At 40.9% G+C, this 12,108-nt stretch overlaps 1 protein-coding gene across 1 annotated transcript in view; it reads left to right on the top strand.

The window, feature by feature from the left end:
• The first annotated feature begins 270 nt into the window (after positions 1–270).
• TAF1B (TATA-box binding protein associated factor, RNA polymerase I subunit B) overlaps positions 271–12,108 on the top strand; it is a 47,471-nt gene continuing 35,633 nt past the window's right edge. The window contains exons 1-5 of the mRNA XM_081314940.1: positions 271–357; positions 1,331–1,429; positions 1,636–1,726; positions 3,807–3,904; positions 8,752–8,850. Of these exons, the coding sequence (XP_081171066.1) occupies positions 328–357; positions 1,331–1,429; positions 1,636–1,726; positions 3,807–3,904; positions 8,752–8,850 (417 nt within the window). The 5' untranslated portion in view covers positions 271–327. The remainder of the gene's footprint in view (positions 358–1,330; positions 1,430–1,635; positions 1,727–3,806; positions 3,905–8,751; positions 8,851–12,108) is intronic.

Genomic DNA, 12,108 nt, shown 5'->3' with positions numbered 1-12,108 from the left:
AAAAATATCCTGGAACGTTTGTTGCGGTGGCTTTTGCTAAATTGCCTGCGTCCAATAGTCATTCATCCATTCCTTCACTCAAAATAAACATTTCTACTTTGCATTTCCAGCCATCATCCTTTGAAGACGAGTTGGACTTCGATTTAAGAGCCACACAGCTTAAAAATCTTCAAAACCTTCAAGCAGAAAAGTGGCCCATGTTATTAACCAACCTCGGAACCCAAGAGCAAGAGGCCTCGTTTCCCGGGCGGTAGTTGTTTCCGTTGCTCCCCGGCATCTCGCAAATTGGTTGCTATGGCGCAGTCGCGATGATCGCTAAAGCGTGAAATGGGCCGCGCGATGGAGGAAGAGGACGCGGTGAGGTTGCGGGTGTAGCTGGGGGTGGCGGCTTTTCATCAACGGACGCGACTAGGAAGCTTGTATTGCATGTTAAAGGGCAGGAAAATCATTTATTCATTTGCGGACAAATAATGCCATAGGTGGGATCTGTTTGTTTTTTTTTAGGCACGACTCTTGTATCTGTAACAGCCTGTCGGTAGCTCTTGGAGGCTGTTTGCTTTTTTTTTTATTTCCCCGCCAAGCTGGAGGAAGTTTAATTGGTTGAATTCAAGACTCTTTTAAGAGGAAAGACACAGCTTCAGGATATATTTAATCTAGGAGTTATGATCTGGATGTAAAACTGAAAGACCAAGTTGCAGCAGTAAAAAGGCACAAAATATTTTCTTAACGGCCATCTAACGATAGTCTGGATTTTGTGTAACTAATCTCATCATTTCTGTTTGTATTTCCATCCCTCTGTAAGGTGGGATGTTGGAATTGCCAACCTTTTCCCATGCTGCTATTCCCTGAAGTGGCTCAGGGAAAAGACAGTAAAATTTGCAACATTCAAAACGGTGTATATCTGGGTGATGAAGTTATGCATCTTAATGGAGTGGAGTTGATTATTCCCTCCCCACCATTTTAAGCCCTTCCCCAATTGTGCTACAGGGTTTGTGGATTTGAGCTGCAAAGCAAAGAAGCACAGTTGTGAGTTAATATTTAGTGCTTTGTTTTTATAAAATAATCTCTACAAGAAAGGGGCTTTTTGTCTAGTAAACATACATAGGATTGTATGTCACAAAATCAAGTGCAATTTTATTCATGCTTAGTTGAAGGAAACAGCCCTGAATTTATTTGCAGATATGCAGTTTTAAAAGCCATGATACATACAAATGGTATATTAGGGTTAAATAGAGTGCTTGCTGTTATATGGTGAATTTTTTTCTTAAATATTTATTGCATTGTGCATTTGGATAGAATGAAAAGTATGGACATTTTCACTTTGTTTTAGAGAGACTACAATGAACCTTGTGGATATTGTTCTGCTGTCAGCTGGAGCATTACAGAAGAGGGCAGATTTTACTGCACATCTTGCCACACTGTCATAGAAGTAAGGCTGCTGTTATTTATTTTCCAATTTTAAAACTCACCTTAAGTTTAAGTGTAATTTTTTAAATATACTGCATTTGAGTCTTTAATATTAATATGAACTTCTTAAATAGTTGTAGACCTAGTCTAGTTGTTTTAGCTGTACTGTAAAAAGGCTGAATGATTTGGGGCATATGTATTAAAAATACATCTTTTCAAAACTTGCAGAAAACTAGAGAAGTTCAAACTGCTGATGTTACTACTAATGCAAGGGCACAGTCTATCTCTAGAGGATTAAGAAAAAAGAAGAATAAATTTGGTAAGATTTATTTTTTTATCAGTTTGTTATAAAAGTATAAAATATTGATCTTTCCCATCATGTACAGCTAATGCTGAACAAGTTTACAGCCTTCTCATCCAATATGGTATGCTTGTTTAAATCAGTTATTCAGCGGGGGTAATAAATATAATCTGTGGGTTATAGGTTTATTCATAGCTGGAGTTTTAGCATCAACTTAAGAAACTAATCCTCTAGACCAGGGGTTCTCAACCCCGGGCTTGCAGCCTGGTACTGGTCTGTGGTCCATTGAAAATTGGATTGCGCAAGCAGTGGGTGAGCACAGACGTGCCATTTTTCGCAAGCAGCAGGTACAGGCACAAAAACTGCCCCCTCCCTCCACCACTGTTGGTCCTCAGAGCTGGAAACGTTGGGGACCGCTGCTTTAGACACATGGTTGCACAGTGATAAGAATCCAAAATCAATAATTTATATGGATTCAACTTTATTGTGTTTTCTAAAAATCATGTTTTGCAAGACAACCTTTCAGAATCTTTTTTTTAATTCTCAAAATTGAGGATATGTGTTTCAGAATCAATACTGTTAAAAGTGCATTAGGACTGGTATTTATAAAAAAGCAACTATAGGAAGAGTATATAGAGTAATAATAGATTCAAGCATGCCAAGTCTATTCAAACAAAACATGTAAATTGATTATGGCTCCTCCAGATTATATGAAAGCACTGATCTGGATCTAAATGGTTTTCTTTACCCTTGCATCTTTAAAAAAAAGAACAGTGCAACTATTGCCGTTTTTGTCAACCTCTAACATTTTCTAGGGCATAAAGTATTTTACTATTCACTTGTAACAATTAAAAACACAGAGCAATGCTTATAATATTAATTTTCATAGTGCTAATGGATACACAGTGAGTTATAAAAAAAGTGTCCTGGAGAAAATAGATTATCTCAATCCTTTTCGGTTGTGTTTTAGATCAGAATATAGATAGTTCTCAAGTTAGGATAGCAATAGGGACTGGAACAGCCATGGCTAAGCAATGCAGGGAATATTGACAGTTGTGATCACATCATGGCAGCTTGCTGTGACAACCAGAACTCGGGACTTATCACTAGTCTCCCTTGTGCAAGTTTGAAAACTCACTAAATAAGCAATAGTAAGCTAAGGATCACCTGTCATGCTTTTCAGTGACTTCTGTTGGAGCTGGGAAGGGGGTGGTGCAAGCGCCTTAGTTCTTGATTGCTGAAGACTCTTAAAGGCCTTTAACACTTGATCAAGATATCCTTCTGCACCACCTGCAGGAATGTGTAGGAGACATGGATACATGGGTTCTTCATGGCTGCTTTCACATGTTTCAGATGTTGATGGAAGGCAGAGATTGGGGGGCTTAGCGCCCCTGAGAAGTGGAGTGCCACAAGGCTAGATACTTTTGTTCCTTCTGTTTGCAATCAGTATGAATCTGCTGGATAAGGTCATTTGTCACTTTGGGATTGGGTATAACAGTATGCTGATAATACACATCGTGTAGGATTTTTGGCATGATACAAAATTGGTTTGTCATTGTCACCTTCTAGGTCTATCTGGTTGGTGGATGTTGATTGTGCAATTTATCTTTGTCTGTTTTCAGTATTTGCTTAAGTATGTTTAAGAGGGACGCGGTGGCTCAGTGGGTTAGGACGCTGAGCTTGTCGATCAGAAGGTCGGCAGTTTGGCGGGTCGAATCCCAAGTGCCGCGTAACAGAGTGAGCGCCTGTTACTCGTCCCAGCTTCTGCCAACCTAGCAGTTCAAAAGCATGTAAAAATGCAAGTAGAAAAATAGGGACCACTCCGGTGGGAAGGTAACAGCGCTCCGTGCACCTTTGGCGTCTAGTCATGCCGGCCACATGACCACGGAGATGTCCTTGGACAAGCGCTGGCTCTTTGGCTTTGAAACGGAGATGGGCACCGGCCCCTAGAGTTGGAAACGACTAGCACGCATGTGCGGGGGAACCTTTACCTTTACCTTTATGTTTAAGAACCCATTCTTAAAGTTTTTAATTGATATAATTTCATACCTGACAAACATAAGCTACTTGTAAGATTTCACGTTCTCTTAATTTTCAGATAAAGGCTGCGAATGGTTCATATGCGAAGGCTTTCAGTATATTCTTCAAAAACAAGCTGAAGCTCTGCAATCTTTAGGAGTTTCTTCTCAGATGAAGGTATTTTGCTCTTTTCAGTAATCACAGTTTGCTTAACCATTTGCAAAATAAAGCACTTTTCTAGGTTTACACAGTCTGCTACTATGCCTGGATTCCTGCAATACACACTAAGCAAACCAAAATATAAAAAGCCCACATAATGGCTTTGTGGGGTGTTTTTTGGTATATAATATGGAACCTTGATTTAGAATAAGAAGGAAAAACCTACCCAACACCTATTATGCCTGTTTCAAGCAATTGATCACTTGTAAAGATGCTTTATGTGAAGGATAAAGTTTTCCTAAAAGTTCTTTGTATTACAATTATTATTTGATGTTTGGGGTGGTAATATCATTTATTTATTATTAGATTTGGAGACTGTCAACACAGAAAACTGTGTGCTGCTTACAGTAAAAACAAAAAGATCAAACAATAAAAAAGCATCCATGATACAATGCTATGCTAGTTACTGGCAAAAAAATTGCATAATGTGACATTCATTCCTCTTACTATATTAATGCATTTATTACCCGGTGATACACATCTAAAACGTTAATAAGGTATAAAGTAAAAACGATATATCCCCTAACAATTTATTAGTTAAGACGTATCAAAACAAAAATAAAATTTAAAACAAAGGTAATATGTTTTTAGTCAATTATGTCTTAATGTTCATCCCAGCAACATAGTTGAGCTACTGCACAGGTAATGAATGGTTTTAGATCCTGAAGAAGAAGGTACACATAGGATTTATCTAGCCTCCCAGGGAATTCATTAGGGGAAAAACGTAGATTAACAAACTAACAAACACTGGGCATCTACCCTAAGGCCAGGCCTGGGAGCAGAACCACATTTTTAACAACTTGAAAAACAGCTGTAGAGTTGGAGCTGTACAAGTCTTCAGGGGATGCTCTTCTAGAGGGCAAGTGCTGCAACAACGGAGGAGTTGCCCAGGTCCTGATAGACTCAATTTAATTGATTGGACCTGGAATGTATGTACTCTGTTTGATTTCACTGGTAAGTCAGAAATTATCTGACATAGATGGACCCTCAAATAAACAGGCCCTGGTAGTGACTAGGCCCATGAAGCCAACTGGCAACCAGTGCAGTTCATGAAGCAGGTCTGATGTATAACCAGAATATGGCATCATATCCTGTGCCATCACATTCTGGGCCAGCTGTAACTTCCAAGTGGTTTTCAAGGGCAACCCCATGTAGCGTAATCGTTTTAGTAAAGGAGTTGAGAAATGGTTGGGACATGAGTAACTGAAGGACCTCCCACTCAAGAAGTATATAAATCTTTTTAAATTCATGGGCTAATATTTATTTACCAAACTTCGAGACTACCCATTTCATTTACGGAGCGACTCTGGGCAATAAAAAAATAAAAACAGAAATACTAATGTTTTAAGTGAGCTTATTACCCATCAATATTTTTAACCAATTTGAATTATTGAGCAAGGGAATATTGCAAACTAGCAATACTGCATATCCACTTTTTCCCTTTTTATATTTTCCCTTTTTTCCCTTTCTGTATTAAAATATTAAAATCTATAATGTGAGTACTACGATATAGATTGTTGTTGTTGTTAGCTGTGAAGTCGTGTCTGACCCATTGCGACCCTATGGACAACGTTCCTCCAGGCCTTCCCGTTCTCTACCATCTTTTGGAGTCCATTTAAGCTCACGCCTACTGCTTCAGTGACTCCATCCAGCCACCTCATTCTCTGTCGTCCCCTTCTTCTCTTGCCCTCAATCTTTCTCAGCATTAGGCTCTTCTCCAGTGAGTCCTTCCTTCTCATTAGGTGGCCAAAGTATTTGAGTTTTAGCTTCAGGATCTGGCCTTCTAAAGAGCAGTCAGGGTTGATCTCTAGGACTGACCAGTTTGGTCGCCTTGCAGTCCAAGGGACTCGCAGGAGTCTTCTCCAGCACCATAGTTCAAAGGCCTCAATTCTTTGGCGCTCAGCCTTTTTTATGGTCCAACTTTCACTGCCATACATTGCAACTGGGAAGACCATAGCCTTGACTATACGCACTTTTGTTGACAGGGTGATGTCTCTGCTTTTTAGTGTGCTGTCTAGATTTGCCATGGCTTTCCTCCCGAGGAGCAAGCGTCTTTTAATTTGTTGGCTACAGTCCCCATCTGCAGTGATCTTGAAGCCCAGGAAAATAAAATCTGTCACTACCTCCATTCTTCCCCATCTATTTGCCAGGAATTGAGAGGACCGGATGCCATGATCTTGGTTTTTTTAATGTTAAGTTTCAACCCAAGTTTTGCACTCTCCTTCTTCACCCGCAACAAGAGGCTCTTTAGTTCTTCTTCACTTTCTGCCATTAGAGTGCTATCATCTGCGTATCTTAGGTTGTTGATATTTCTTCCGGCAATCTTAATTCCAACTTTTGATTCATCTAGCCTTTCTCATGATGTGCTCTGCATATAAGTTAAATAGGCAGGGCGACAGTATACAGCCTTGCCGGACTCCTTTCCCAATTTTGAACCAATCAGTGGTTCCATGTCCAGTTCTCACTGTTGCTTCTTAGCCCACATATAGGTTTCTCAAGAGACAAATAAGATGGTCTGGTACTCCCATCTCTTTAAGAATTTGCCACAGTTTGTTATGATCCACACAATCAAAGGCTTTAGCATTTTCAATGAAGCAGAAGTAAATGTTTTTCTGGAACTCTCTAGCTTTCTCCATGATCCAGCGTATGTTGGCAATTTGATCTCTAGTTCCTCTGCCTCTTCAAAATCCTGCCTGTACTTCGGGTAGTTCTCGATCCACATACTGCTGGAGTCTAGCTTGTAGGATTTTAAGCATAACTTTACTAGCATGTGAAATGAGTGCAATGGTGCGATAGTTTGAACATTCTTTGGCACTGCCTTTCTTTGGAATTGGAATGTAAACTGATCTTTTCCAATCCTGTGGCCACTGTTGAGTTTTCCAAATTTGCTGGCAAATTGAGTGTAGCACTTTTACTGCATCGTCTTTTAAGATTTTGAATAGCTCAGCTGGAATACTGTCACCTCCACAAGCTTTGTTGTTGCTCAGCTTTTCTAAGGCCCACTTCACTTCATATTCTAGGATGTCTGGCTCGAGGCCAGTGACCACCTCATCATGGTTATCAGGGACGTTAAGCTCATTCTTATATAGTTCTGTGTAATTTTGCCACCTCTTCTTAATCTCTTCTGCCTCTGTTAGGTCCCTGCCATTTTGGTCCTTTATCATGCCCATTTTTGCATGAAACGTTCCCTTCATCTCTCCAATTTTCTTGAAAAGATCTCTGGTCCTCCCTATTCTATTGTTTTCTATTTCTTTGCACTGTTCATTTAAGAAGGCATTCTTATCTCTTCTAGCTATTCTCTGGAATTCTGCATTCAATTGGGCGTATCTTTCTTTTTCTCCCTTGCCTTTCGCTTCCCTCCTTTCCTCAGCTATTTGCAAAGCTTCCTCGGATAACCATTTTGCTTTCTTGCATTTCTTTTTCTTTGGGATGGTTTTGGTTGCTACCTGTTGTACAATATTGCGAACCTCTGTCCATAGTTCTTCAGGTACTCTGTCTATCAGATCTAATTCCTTAAATCTATTTGTCACCTCTACTGTATATTCAACAGGGATATGGTTTAATTCATACCTGACTGGCCTAGTGCTTTTCCCTACTTTCTTCAGTTTAAGCCTAAACTTTGCAACGAGAAGCTCATGGTCTGAGCCTCAGTCAGCTCCTGGTCTTGTTTTTACTGATTGTATAGAGCTTCTCCATCTTTGGCTGCAGAGCATATAGTCAATCTGATTTTTGTGTTGACCGTCTGGTGATGTCCATGTGTAGAGCCGTCTCTTGGGTTGTTGGAAAAGAGTGTTTGCTATGACCATCGTATTCTCTTGACAAAATTCTATCAGCCTGTGCCCTGCTTCATTTTGTATTCCAAGGCCAAACTTGCCTGTTATTCCGGTTATCTTTTGGCTTCCTACTTTAGCATTCCAATCCCCCATGATGATAAGGACATCATTTTTTGGTGTTAGTCTATAAGGTGCTGTAGGGCTTCATAGAACCGGTCAATTTCATCCTCTTCAGCACTGGTGGTTGGGGCATAGACTTGGACTACTGTGATATTGAATGGTTTGCCTTGGATTCGAACTGAGATCATTCTGTCATTTTGAGGATTGTATCCCAGTATTGCTTTTCCTACTCTTTTATTGACTATGAAGGCTACTCCATTTCTTCTGAGGGATTCTTGCCCGCAGTAGTATACCTGATGGTCATCTGAATTAAATTCACCCATTCCTGTCCATTTTAGTTCGCTGATACCTAAGATGACGATGTTCAGTCTTGTCATCTCTTGTTTGACCACGTCCAGCTTTCCTTGATTCATGGATCTTACATTCCAGGTTCCTATGAAAAAAAAATCTTTACAGCATCAGACTTTCCTTTCACCACCAGACACATCCACAGCTGAGCGTCCTTTCGGCTTTGGCCCAGTCGCTTCATTCTTTCTGGCGCTACTGGTACTAGCCCTCTGCTCTTCCCCAGTAGCATATTGGACACCTTCCGACCTGAGGGGCTCATCTTCCAGCGTCATATCGTTTTGCCTTTTGGTACTGTCCATAGGGTTTTCATGGCAAAGATACTGGAGTGGTTTGCCATTTCCTTCTCCAGTGGATCACGTTTTGTCAGAACTCTCTGCTATGACCTTTCCGTCTTGGGTGGCGCTGCACGGCATAGCTCATAGCTTCATTGAATTACGCAAGCCCCTTCGCCACAGCAAGGCAGTAATCCATGAAGGGGACGATATAGATAACCTCATCAAAATGGATGAATGAGAAAGCCTCCTGTGTACTAATATTAATAAATAATGTGCTGGTTCTTATCAGGATGAAGTTCTGTATAATTTTTGGAGACGATATCTTCACAAGAGCAAACAGGCTTATAGTGAGAAGCCCCTCGGTGATGTTACTTGTGATATTTTATCTGTAAGTATATCATTCAAGAGAAATAATAACTACCTTATTTACACTTACACAGTTATATAGCACTCATATAAACATATTACACCCAAAGCTTAAATTACAAATCACACTTTCCTTGCAGTTCCTTGGAAATGTATCTTTGCTGCTATCTTTGGCAAAATGAGCTGATTTTATAGTCATTTTAACCATTCTTAAATATTCTGGTCTTCAGAACATTTTCCTAAGTCTTGCTGAATAATAGTTATTATGTGTTTCCAGAAAGTGGCTGTTAGTTCAATGTAATAAAAACAGCAATGCGTGTGATTTCTAAGTATTAATAGGTATTAAACCACAACCTTTTGTGTACATCCTCTGATGTAATTAATGGATGGGTTGAAGTCCTTGAAAATTTACCTTGTCACATAGTTTATCATCCTTTAAGATTCCACAGTGCTTGCTGCTGCTTGCTGTTGCTTTTTAAATATATTGCTACTTTGATGAAAGGTAAAGATAGTTCTTAGTTAATTACCACTTGTTCAGCAACTGAAATTGCCACGACACATGTCCTCAAAGTTCTAGATGTTCCAACACACTCGTGTTCACATGATTGTGATCCAGGTGCTCGGACCCAACTCACACTTAACAATGATTTCCATTTGTTACCTTTGCCAGCTTCCCACAAACAAAACAAATGGGAAGTTGGCAGGGAAAATCACAGGTCAGGGCTGTAAATTGCTTCCATGGCTTTTTCTCCTGAGGAGGACTGATGCTTTGTAGCATGTGCTCACTCACAGAACTCCCCATCTACACTCTGTAATGTACACACTCTAACACTTGTGTGTCTCAGCCCTCTTCCCATGCTGACTTTTTATCATTGACTTTCTGGGGAAGCCAGCAGAGAATTTTGCAAATAGCAATCACATGATCACAGGGCACTTGGCAACCAGTTGTAAATGCAGACACCCGAAATGCAGTCATGTGATTGGGGGAGGGCAACACAATGTTTTACGGCACCTGGGAGTGCTTTATGGATTGTAAAACAGGTATTATGACTGCCGGTGCTTGTTACAATAACTGATTATAAGTCAAGGGCTACCTATAGATGGGAAGAGTACCACTGTGAAAGAGCATACGTGCTCTTATTGTAATTCAGTAATTCAAGCATAAATTATATGTAAATGTGACTGCATGAGATTACAATCCTTGTTTACAGACTATTCATTCGGCCGCTGTTCAAAGCTATGACATTGCTGAAATTTACGATCTTCAGAATCCCTCAATCACATGATCACCCTTACAGTCAGTATATAATGTCCCGTGCCTGCTCCTTGTTTCTTTCTTTCTTTTCTCCTTTCAAAACAGCAAGATTGGAGAAAGGAATTGCATAAAAGTAAGTTGTTTGCTCTTCTCAAAAGCAGTGCAATTCAGCCAGCAGCCTGGGACTGGGAGCCATAGGCATGCTGTGCAAACAGCTTTCAGTACTGTCTTGAAATCCTTTTGTCTCTAATCTCTCTGTTCTGTAAGGGGAGGTAGAGCCATTTCTCTAGTCAATCTCTGTTTTGCCTGACACACACACAAACACACACAAACCCAGAGTACAGAATTTGGAGAAGAGAGAAAGACATTTCTAGAGAGTAAGATGTTTCTTCTACACATGAAAATCGTGCTGGCAGTGAGAAAGTCAGGCAAAGGAGAGAAATCACTTCCTTTTTTTCCTCTTTTTTTAATCCAATTTATATCCCGCCCTTCTCCGAAGACTCAGGGCGGCTTACAATCTAAGAAGCACAAATCAATGTGCTTAGCAATAGCCTTCATTCTATGTATATGCCTGCTTATTAGGGCTTTCGCCCCCGCCCCCCAAGCGGCATTTTTACAAAGTCAGCTTATTGCCGCCAACAATCTGGGTCCTCGTTTTACCTACCTCGGAAGGATGGAAGGCTGAGTCAACCTTGAGCCTGGTGGGACTCGAACCTGCACTAATTGCAGGCAGCTGGTGTTACTTAAGGAGGCATTAGCCCACTGCTCCACCAAGGCTCTTGCTGCTATCCAGAGAGGAGAGATTGGAGACCAAGGTGTTTCACAAGAGTAAGAGGCTATTTGTGTAGCATGGCAATGGCTTCCAACCCCAGGCTGTGGTATGATTGCGTTGTTTTTAATGTGTACAAGACTGGCACTAGAGCACAGGTCTGCAACCCGCGGCTCTGGAGCCGCATGCGGCTCTTTCAGCTGTCTCCTGCGGCTCCCAGTCCTCTGCCATGTGCAGTCCCCCCAAAAAAAGTGGGACTAAAAAAGTTCAACCAATCAATTCAAATATGCAGGGTAGGTGCATATCTCGCCTTGGCTCCACTCTTTAGTCAAACCCTGTTCTGCGCATGTGTGCATGTATACACATGCGCACACATTTTTTGCGGCTCCCAGTTTTTCCTTTTGTGAGGGAACCGGTTCCGAGTGGCTCTTTCACTGTTTCAGGTTGCTGACCCCTGCACTAGAGCATTCCAAAAGTGGAGAGGAGTTAGGAGGCAAATAAATGCAGAAGATGTGAAAGTGACTAGTCTTGTCTCCTTCCATCAAATGCACAATGGTTTCCCACTTAGTGACCGCTTTGCTTAGTGACAGAGTTGCTGGTCCCAATTAGGGATGTTAAGCAAGAACTATCTATATTGACATGAGCTTAATAACTCAAAGAAAACAATGTCTTTTTTTACTCTTACACCTACTATGAATCAGTTGGTATAAGTGTAAAAGTGTCTTGAATTATCTACAGCTCATTTACATTTTCTATGTATAAAATGTTTATTCCATTTTTTTTGTATCGGTGTTATTTCAATCTCTTTAGTTTTTCTAATACATAGTTTTGCTTAAATTGTGGACACTGTTTCTCCAAAAGTAAGCCCTACCCCAAAAATAAGCCCTAGCTTGATTTTTGGGGGTGGGCCTAATATAAGCCCTACCCCCAAAATAAGCCCTAGTTTTGGGGCGAGGCACACACTTAAAAATCAAGCTGGGGGGGTGGAGCTGCCCCACGCGCCCCGCACCCATTTATCATTGCAGCCAGATCTCCCATGAACTGACACCTGCCTCACCAGTCCATTTCTGCAGTGCTCACCAGCCTACATTTTGCCATCAGGAAATGCTTCTGCAGTCGAGAATGGAGATCCGGATTACCCCCAGCCTGTATTTTGCCATCAGAGGCCATCCAGAAAGGCCTTTGCAGCCGAGAAGCGAGTTGCAGATTCAATCTGTAGCTCAGTTCTCAGTTGCAGAGGCCTTTCTGGAAGGCCT

This window comes from Vipera berus, assembly GCF_964194415.1.
Source record: "Vipera berus genome assembly, chromosome: 1".
NCBI classification, from domain to species: Eukaryota; Metazoa; Chordata; class Lepidosauria; order Squamata; family Viperidae; genus Vipera; species Vipera berus.
Note: the sequence above shows the minus strand (reverse complement) of the source record. Positions and strands in the feature narration are given on the sequence as shown.